This window comes from Ictalurus punctatus, chromosome 15 (genome assembly GCF_001660625.3).
Source record: "Ictalurus punctatus breed USDA103 chromosome 15, Coco_2.0, whole genome shotgun sequence".
Classification (NCBI taxonomy): Eukaryota; Metazoa; Chordata; class Actinopteri; order Siluriformes; family Ictaluridae; genus Ictalurus; species Ictalurus punctatus.
In genome coordinates, this window is record NC_030430.2 from 10,927,592 (window position 1) to 10,937,228 (window position 9,637).

At 38.6% G+C, this 9,637-nt stretch overlaps 1 protein-coding gene and 1 long non-coding RNA gene across 2 annotated transcripts; one reads left to right on the forward strand and one right to left on the reverse strand.

The window, feature by feature from the left end:
- Positions 1–1,816: 1,816 nt before the first annotated feature.
- On the reverse strand, positions 1,817–7,215 carry LOC108275991 (uncharacterized). Its single transcript, XR_001814810.3, has 3 exons — positions 7,041–7,215; positions 4,625–4,655; positions 1,817–2,982 (listed from the first exon to the last, which is right to left on the reverse strand). It is a non-coding gene; the product is annotated as an uncharacterized LOC108275991 (long non-coding RNA).
- Positions 5,238–9,359, forward strand: LOC108275990 (keratin, type I cytoskeletal 18). The gene is made up of 7 exons (XM_017487218.3): positions 5,238–5,736; positions 7,500–7,582; positions 7,718–7,874; positions 8,019–8,183; positions 8,293–8,418; positions 8,592–8,812; positions 8,908–9,359. The coding sequence occupies exons 1-7, from the start codon at positions 5,329–5,331 to the stop codon at positions 9,020–9,022; spliced, it is 1,275 nt and encodes a 424-aa protein (XP_017342707.2). The 5' UTR covers positions 5,238–5,328; the 3' UTR covers positions 9,023–9,359.
- The last annotated feature ends 278 nt before the right edge of the window (positions 9,360–9,637 follow it).

Sequence of the window (9,637 nt, forward strand, 5' to 3'; positions counted from 1 at the left end):
AGTTTGAGGATGACAAAAACACAGAGAGCCGTGAGTAGGAAATAGCAAGGGTTTATTGCTGCTCACCACACGAGATCCGGACATCTCAGAGTGATCAGAAATCCTAGAGTGATCATCCCAGAGCCCCTGAAACAGGGCTCCCTTTTTATACAGTTGAAACACCCCTGGTTTGCCCAAAATACCATTACATCTGATGTCTGGGTGATGTCCTGTCTGGGTTTTTTAGATTCTTTCCAATCTGGTTATTTTTGCCTCAGACTTTTTGAGACCTGTTGAGTTTGCATTTACTCGATCCGTTCTCCTTTTGTTTTTTAAAACCAACTTCTGAATTTTATGGCATTTCTGAGCTGACTTTGTGTGAGAACATTTATCACGTGTGCTTTTTCTGCTATATCATGGTTAAGTCAATGATTTTTCTGCATTGTCATTATCATATGTACAGTATGATTTAGTAAAATAATCATTAGCCATTACTTTGTTATTCTGACTACTCTGGGTCTGTGTGCTCTTGGGTGTGTGTGCTGTGTGTTGCACGTCCTCTTTTTGGTCAGGCCATAGGCCTTGCTATAATTACTTTTTAAGAGACGTTGTCTATATTCTCAATAAATTCTCTTTCTCCATATTTTATTGCCCTTGTGTTTTGTGTCTATCAAAAATCTTATCCAACAGTAGCTCAGTGATTATGTTCTATATTAGTGATCAGAAGGTTGTGAGCTCAAATCCCAAGAGCTGTGCCGGGCCATTGAGTAAAACGCGTAACCCTACACTGCCAAGCTCAGTGTTTGGGTTGTGCTCTGGATAAACGTAGATGAACAAACGGGATTGTGTATAACTGAAGCAGAAAACTAAGTGAAACCTTGCCATAGGGTGCTAGGGTCAGTTGATTTATGGAAATATAGCCATAAAAGTAACTGTACAGTGTTCTATTTGGCACAAACTGAACAGCTGTGTTAATCAGGGTTCAACTATAAACTTTTTACAACTGGCACCTCATAAAGACCTGAATGGGCGCAATTGTATGACAGGAGCCAAATTAGTTTCAGTAAGTTCTGGACATGGCAGGTCGTTCTTCTCCCTCCCACACAATACACATTGGCATTATTGAAACTCTGCTGAAAGTGCAACCAAGGCCAAAGCATTGAAGAGAATAGAATGTTTTAGTGCTGCAGTGAAAAATGAAAATTGTAATTGTCTTCTGCCTTTCCACTCCCAGCCCACTCCCAGTCGAGTGATTAATTCAGTGGTGGTGATGCTTTTATTGCTATGTCAATGCTACAAGTAGTATGTTATCTGTGTAGATTGATAAGCTGGTGGAACACAAACAGACTTTGTTCCATGACAACATAGCCGTGAGCACTGCTGCTATGTTTTCAGGATGGGATTGCTGTAACTCTTCCTGTTTCTTAGCTGATTAAATCATGTCTAGTTGAGGCTAACATGGTGGCAGTAGTGCTATTACTCATAGGTACTCATGTCTACAACTGAGACAGAACAGGTGTGATAGAGATCTTTCTCACTGGGACATGATAGAGTTTTTTTTTGATCATTTAAGACTTGAGTCCTACACATGAATCGGACCTAATAACTTTGTCGCTTGACCAACTGTAGTAGCAAAAACACTGATACAATATTCTGCAAGTTAGACGTCTTCCTTTCTTATACTGTACATATACTGTATCTATAACAGTAGTAGTGTGAGTGGGACTCAGGTGTCATGAATTATTAGCTTTCTGAAGCAATTTTTGAAAATTAAGAATGATGTTCAAATTACTAACTCAGTTCAACAGTTTGAAATATTTTTTTTTAATATCACCCATATGTGGGTCTTCCCCAAAACTGTTGCCACAAAGTTGGAAGCACACAATTGTATAGAATGAAACTAAGGGGCCCAAACCTGTTCCAGCATGACAATGCCTCTTTGCACAATGCTCCATAAAACTCCATGAATACATGGTTTTCCAAGGTTGCACTCGAGCCACTCTCCAAAATATAATGGAAAGCCTTCCCAAAAGAGTGTATTATAACAGCAAATGGGGAATAAATTTGGAATGGAATGTTCAAAAAGCATATTGGTGTGATGGTCTGGTGTCCACAAACCTTTGGCCATATACATTTACATTTTTATTTACGTTTGCATTTATTCATTTAGCAGATGCTTTTATCCAAAGCAACTTACAAATGAGGAAGTACAAGTAAAGCAATATGTCAATCAGAGAACAATACAAGTAGTGCTACAATACAAGATTTTTAACTAAGACGCAAAGTATGCAGGGCAGGTGTGTAAGAGCCAGTGTAAGTGTAGAATGTTTTTTATTTTATTTTTGTAGTTGGGAGGCAGGGGAGTTATTTTGAAGGTTCTGGCAAGGGACCTCGTGCCTTGCTGAGTAGGGCACTACCAGGTGTCAGTCGTTAACTGATTGCAGGTTCCATGAGGGAACATAATTTTCAAGGAGAGTGTTGAGGTAGGAGGGTGCTGTTCCAGACAAGGTCTTGTAGGTGAGCATCAAGGCTTTGAATTTGCTACAGGAAGCCAGTGGAGGGAGATGAAGAGGGATGTGAATAGGGTTCTTTTGGCCTGGTTGAAAACAAGCTGTGGTGCTGCATTCTGAATCATCTGAAGGGGTTTGATGGAGCTGGCTGGAAGGCCCGAGAGTAGTGCATTAATAGTCCAGTTTGAGATAACAAGAGCCTGGACTCGTAGCTCTGTAGCCTGTTCGGTGACATAGAGTCTGATTTACAGATCTGTGCAGTTGTAAAGGAGAAGTGGTCATCGAAAGTCACCCCAAGGTTTCTGTCTGTCCTGGTTGGCATGAGTGTGGTTGAGCCGAGCTGTACGGTGAGGTTGTGGTTGATTGACGAGCAAGCAAGAATGACAAGAAGCTCTGTTTTTGCCAAGTTGAGCTTAACGTGGTGTTCCCTCGTCCAGTTTCAGATGTCAGACAGGTATGCAGAGACGCATGCTGAGATGGATGGATCTTCAGACTGGAAGGACAAATAGAGTCAGGTGTCATCAGCATAGCAGTGATGTGAGAAGCCATGAGACTTAATCACAGGCCCCAGACATGTAGTATAAATAGAAAAGAGCACTGTACCCAGAACTGACCCCTGGGAAACTCCAGTTGTGAGTTGCTGAGTTTCAGATACCCCCCTCCCCTCCATAATACCTTGAAAGATCTCCATATTTGTAAAAGATCCATTGTTAGTTCGTGAATGTTGCCTGTGCCACTCACATGCTGTATGAGCATTGAAAAATATCAAATGTATTTGTTTAAACATCGTAATTGTGTTAATAATGTAAAACTGTTGAAACTACTTTTTGACCAATGTGATAGTTCACTATAATTTTGTCATTTATGATCAATGCAGAATTTTAATCATTCCATCAAGAAAACAAATTAATCACTACACACCTAATCAACACTTTGATCCAATCACTGCAGCATAATCCTTCACGTGATGTCTGCATTGCTACATAATATGCTTTTTGTATTCCTTTGTCTTGTAATACATAAAGCTTTATATGGCACAATGTAGCTGAATACTGCTCACGTGAGTCTTTCATCACTTAGACTGCTCAGTAAATAACAGGAGGGATACACCCTCCTTCATTTACCTGTATGACACACCTATATGCCACATCACAAATGCGTTTTTTTGTTGTATAGCATAGAGAACACCTTGAAATTCTGACCAGTTAATACAGGTAGTTCTTTTGCGTATTTTGGTGTGACATTTGGCTATTTGCTTTCGCTACTTTGTTACTTTGTGGATTCTGTTAGTATATCAGGAAACCATCAGACCTACAACACATAAACAATGAACAACAGTCTGTTTTTAACTGGACCGAGAGTCCATGTCCTGGGTTAAGGCTAATAAACAGACTGAACAAATAATGCAACACGTCATTAAAATGTTCGAAATATTTTTCTTGGTATTTGCAAATAAGGACATACAGAACAACCTTGTGGAAAAGAGTGAGCTCTTCAGCATGAAGCGGAATTCTTTCAACCTCAAGTTCTCAAATTCCTATCTCTACCCTTCCTGTCTCTCAGAACAAACACATTCCACTGGACAGGACATGTTTCACCCTTAACCCACCTCCCCCACCAACACACACACACACATACACACACACACACACACACACACACACACACACACACACACACACACACACACACACACACACACACACACACAGACACCTAAATTGTCCGTAATCACTTAAAAGCCGTTTCATCACTGTTTACATAACAGTTAAACTAGATAAGTCAGTTAAACTAGTAATGAATGAAGATTTTAAAATTTACTCAAAGCCTGTCTAACCTTTTGTCTCCTTACAAATGCATGCATTTATGACCTCTTGAAGGGTTGTGGCCTTGAGTTAATCCCTGGGTATTCACTTACTCTATATGTCCCCATTGAGTGAAAACAGAGAATTTGGGGTGCATGATTGAGCAAGTCTGTGTGTGTGTGTGTGTGTGTGTGTGTGTGTGTGTGTGTGTGTGTGTGTGTGAGCAGATATTTGTCCCTGCATGTGTGTGTACTTTCAAGTTGCAGTAATTGTTTCACTCATTTCAAGCGTACATACATATCTTCTTACAGGTGAAACGGACATACTCACTGTTTTTCTTTTGCTTTAATCTTCTGGATATCTGAAAATGATTACAACAGAATGAGCATGTTCCAACCTGAATTTAATTTTATTCAAGGTGTGTTCCGCTTTAGGAAACTTGACCAACCATTAATTTCATCACACTTCCATTTCTCAATAAATGTATCATCCATCATATTGTACTGTAATAGGAGAAAGGGGGCCTCTTTTTTTAACACTTTTATTTATTTATTTACTTTAAAGATGTGGGAAGTTTTATTTATAAGTTTTATAAGTTTGGTTCACTTTAGAACATACTTCATAAAAATTATATTAAAATGCCTTGAAGATATAAATTTGTTTAAGTCAGCCTGCATGTCCTTTTATCATTAAGACTATTTCAAGTAACAAAATTCATACTAAAAGTTAAAATAATTCACACACATCTCACAAGCTCAAGACATTTAAGCTTGATTAAAGGAATGAAAAAGGAGACTGTTGTAAAAACAGTAGTACTGGTTAGATGCATTCCATTCACTGACAAGCCACACGAAAGAAATCCGACATGGACGGATATGATTGGTCTGAGGGAGGGGCTTTGGGCGGGATTACAAAGGCTGGAGTTGCTTATAAAGCTGAAGGTCTCCCTCACTATTGCCCTGTGCATTCATTTGGCTGCCTTCCTGCTCTCTGTCTATTCTTCTTTTTTCTCACTCACTCACACTCTGACCAAAATGAGCTATTCAGTGCGTTCTTCTAGGCCCATGACTCAGGTGTCCTTCCAGCGCAGCTCTGTGGTGCCTGTTTTCCGGGCAGCCAGCATGTATGGTGGAGCTGATGGTAAGGGCACTCGTATCTCCTCAGCCTCCTATTCTGGTATGCAAAGCGGGCTGGGATCTTCCTCCTTGTCCAACTCTTTCCAAGTAAGTGCCTCCGGGGCCACAGGAGAAATCATGGGCAACGAGAAGATGGCCATGCAGAACCTGAACGACCGTCTGGCCTCCTACCTGGATAAGGTAAGGACCCTGGAGAAGGCTAACAGCAAGTTGGAGCAGCAAATCCGTGAGGCTCTGGAGAAGCGAGGCCCTGATGTACGTGATTACAGCCGCTATCAAGCCATCCTGGATGACCTGCGCAAAAAGGTGAGTAGCAAAAAGTTGTGCTATTACTTTCCATAGTGCTGGTCTTCTTCTGGTAGAAGACCAGACTGGCCTCTATGAATGGCAGCTTATTCACAGCTCTGGCCTTCAGACTGGAGCAAAATTTCACAGGGTCTCTTTGTCCTCCACCACTTTGACTTCTCTTCCACCTAGCAGTGCCTCTTCTTTTTCTTTTTTTAATAGTAAAATGTGAGAAAGGTGATATAAATTATTCTTCTTCTTCTTTTTGACTGTGATTAACTGTGTCTCTTTGAATGTCTCAACAATACAGAGGTCATTAAACATATATATATATATATATATATATATATATATATATATATATATATATATATATATATATATATATATATGCAGGACTAGGCTTGATTATCTGAGAATTAAGGATGGAAAAGAAAGGGAGCAGTGGTTTCAAATGAACTACTAATGGCCTTAGTAGGGCCCATAATTCTTTCTTGAAGCAAGCATGCTTTTGAATAAGCATTTCTATCCTGGGTTTATTTTTCACTACATACCAAAACATTTCTGTGATTTCCTGCAGACTGAAATTCCAGGAATGGGGAGTAATATGTGCTAAGCCTGAATGGAATGGAAAAAGTTGAGGGAGTTTAGACTGAGCTTCACTACTACAAAACTTGCAACAGAGAGACATTAACGATGAAAATGCTATGTTTTAACACATGTCCCAAATCTTACATTTGACAGATTTGCCTTGATCATATCACAAATGTGATTAAGCACTGATGAGTCAGTGTTAAGTTCACACCTCTTTGCTGTAATCCCAGATAACTGAAGTAATAGAAAGTAAATATCAAGTAATGATGAGTCATTCATATGGTTGTCAATCAGCAGACAAGGCCAGGAAGCTTGATCACATATAAATGAGCCTAAAGTTTGCATTTGTCACGGTCATTCAAGCAAGAATACGTCATGCTATGTTCATTTATGTGACTTACAGGGATAAGAACATTTTGGATTATTGCAAATGCACAAATGATAATCATGACCATAAATATTCCATAAAATGTTTTATAATTATGACTATATCAAAGAAAACTCACAACACAGTTATAATATTATTTAGTTCATATAATAGTAATATTAATAATAATAATAATAATAATAATAATAATAATAATAATAATAATAATAATAACTATTATTATTTAATTTGATATTATATGATTTATTATTATTATAGTAATATTATATTATACTTAAAATGCCTTTATTTTAAAGGATTTAGACATACAGAAAAGTGAATCAAGTCTGTTTGAACTTCATACCTGCATGTAGTTAGCATTAGCCATTGCAACTAACTGACATTAGATCACTGGATTTTTGCCATGACTGGTTCCTTCTCGTTGCAATGATTATAGGATATGTTTGCATTCTAACATACAAACCTAACCTCCCAGGCTAGGAAAAACAAAAAACCTGAAATAGACTCCACCCTGCCTCCATCACAAGCTTTAGTGTCCCCTTAAACAGGCTTTGCCAATGAATTAGTTGTTTGTTAATGATTATCCCCTGGACTCTTGCACCTGCTGTTCTTCTACTCTTATCTAAGCAAACTAAACCTGCAGAACAGAAAGGACACCTGCTGCTCTGGCAGATGATAACAGCCAGTCATTTTGGCTTTGGCGTTAATGTTTAAAATCTTACTCGACTGTTCTTCCAAATCCTGTTTTTCAATCCTTAGATTTGCTAAAGTTTGCTAACTCATATCTTTTGATTGTTTGTAGGTTTTTGATGCTACTGTGGATAATGCCCGTCTCGTGCTCCAGATCGACAATGCTCGCCTGGCAGCTGATGACTTCAGAGTGAAGTGTGTACACAAGTTTTTGGCATAGAAAATCATATTTTCACTAGAACTGTATGCATAATAAATAATCACCTGACTCCAGAATTGAACTGGCCATTGGAGAAATGCATTCAGAGACTGACTTTTCATTTTTGGTAGGTATGAGGCTGAGCTGTCAATCCGGCAGTCAGTGGAGGCTGATATCGTTGGCCTGAGGAAGGTCATCGATGATACCAATATTGGCCGCATGAACCTGGAGAGTGAGATTGAGGCCCTCAAGGAGGAGCTCATCTACCTCAAGAAGAACCATGATAATGTGAGTGAAGTCTTGCATCTCCAAAATACACACTGAAAATCTAATGCACAAAAGTATTTGCATCATTTTTGACCTTTGCATTATTATTATTATTATTATTATTATTATTATTATTATTATTATTATTGTTATTTGTCTTCATAGGAGGTAATGGACCTGAGAAACCAGATTGCTCAGTCAGGAGTGCAGGTGGATGTTGATGCTCCTAAGGGACAGGATCTGGCTCACATCATGGCGGAGATGAGAGCCAAGTATGAGAAGATGGCCCAAAAGAACCAGGAGGAGCTCAAAGCCTGGCATGAGTCACAGGTACAATAAAGGAAAAGCTATAAAAGTCAGAAGTTTTGAAATAAAAGTTTCTTACTAGTAAAATAATAATTTTCAATTCGTAATCTAAAAAGTCTTGCAATATTTACAGATCCAAGAAGTGCAAGTACAAGTCTCACAGAACACAGAGGCCCTCCAGGGAGCACGAACAGAAGTCAACGAACTCCGCAGACAGATTCAGACACTAGAGATCGATTTGGAGTCACAAAGGAATCTGGTGGGTTCCTTTGAATTTCTCCATGTGGATGCTGATTCTATCTGATGGATGAACAAATGAGAAATTTCAGTTTGATCCATTACTGCTCCAATTCTTTACTTAACAGTGGCCAAACATTCAAACACCCTTCTGAGGGTAGTTTGGTTTAAACTTGTTTTTGGTGCTTTTTGCAGAAAGCTTCACTGGAAGGCACACTGCGGGACACAGAGATGCGCTACAACATTGAAATCGAGAATCTGAATGCCATCATTATGCAGTTGGAGGCTGAGTTGACGCAGCTGCGCAACAACATTCAGCAGCAGACACAAGAGTACGAAATTCTTCTCAACATTAAGATGAAGTTGGAGGCCGAGATTGCCACCTACAGAAGACTTCTGGATGGTGGAGACTTCAAGTAAGTCTAAATTTGAAACTTATAGTCGTTTTAGTGTCCAAAATTTGCTGATTCAAGAGTCCTTGTTCTCAGTTATTAAGAAGTTTCTTTCTTAGGCTCGAGGATGCAGTTGATGAACAGAAAAAGGTCAAAGTGATGACCGTCACACAGACACTTGTGGATGGAAAAGTGGTGTCCTCAACCACAGAGACCAAGGAGAGGAAGCTGTAATAATCAGTCACCAAGCCTTCACCAACAACACAACACTAGCAACTCATGAGCCTGTACTGACAACCATTCAGACAGTGGGTGGTGTGGAAAAGTTATTTATTGCCTCTTTAGTGCCTTACTTAAATTGGGACAGTGCTAATATATTTTAGCATTAATTCATTTGATGGAAATCATGTCTAAAAGCAACAGGAATCACAAGAAATGTTAAGTGCATACAATATTTGTTGAATATCACATATATTGTGTACATTGTTCACACTGTGTACAGTTACTTGTTTGCTTGTTATGTTGTGTCCAGCTGGTAATGTCCAATAAAAACTTTTTTTCTTAAAATAAATTTCTAGTGTAGCATTTTCAGTGTTCTCAAATATCAAATTCAAATTTTATTTGTCACACACACACAACCATACACAGTACGAGGTGTAGTGAAATGACATAAAATATAATTGATATAGACCAGATTTACTTGTATAGAGTTAGAAAAAAGGAAAAGTATTTAAAAAGTATTTTTAAAAAGTATAAAAACAATATAACATAAGATATAAAAATGGCTGGTAGCAACAGTCTGACTATAGCTGGGATAAAGTGCAGATATATGCAATTATTTGTGCAATA

Excerpts from the sequence above, each read along its gene's own strand:
- LOC108275990 (XM_017487218.3), top strand. The coding sequence starts at position 5,329 with ATGAGCTATTCAGTGCGTTCTTCTAGGCCCATGACTCAGGTGTCCTTC. Across the intron at positions 5,737-7,499 it reads TGGATGACCTGCGCAAAAAG|GTTTTTGATGCTACTGTGGA; the intron begins GTGAGTAGCAAA and ends GATTGTTTGTAG. Across the intron at positions 8,419-8,591 it reads TGGAGTCACAAAGGAATCTG|AAAGCTTCACTGGAAGGCAC; the intron begins GTGGGTTCCTTT and ends TGCTTTTTGCAG.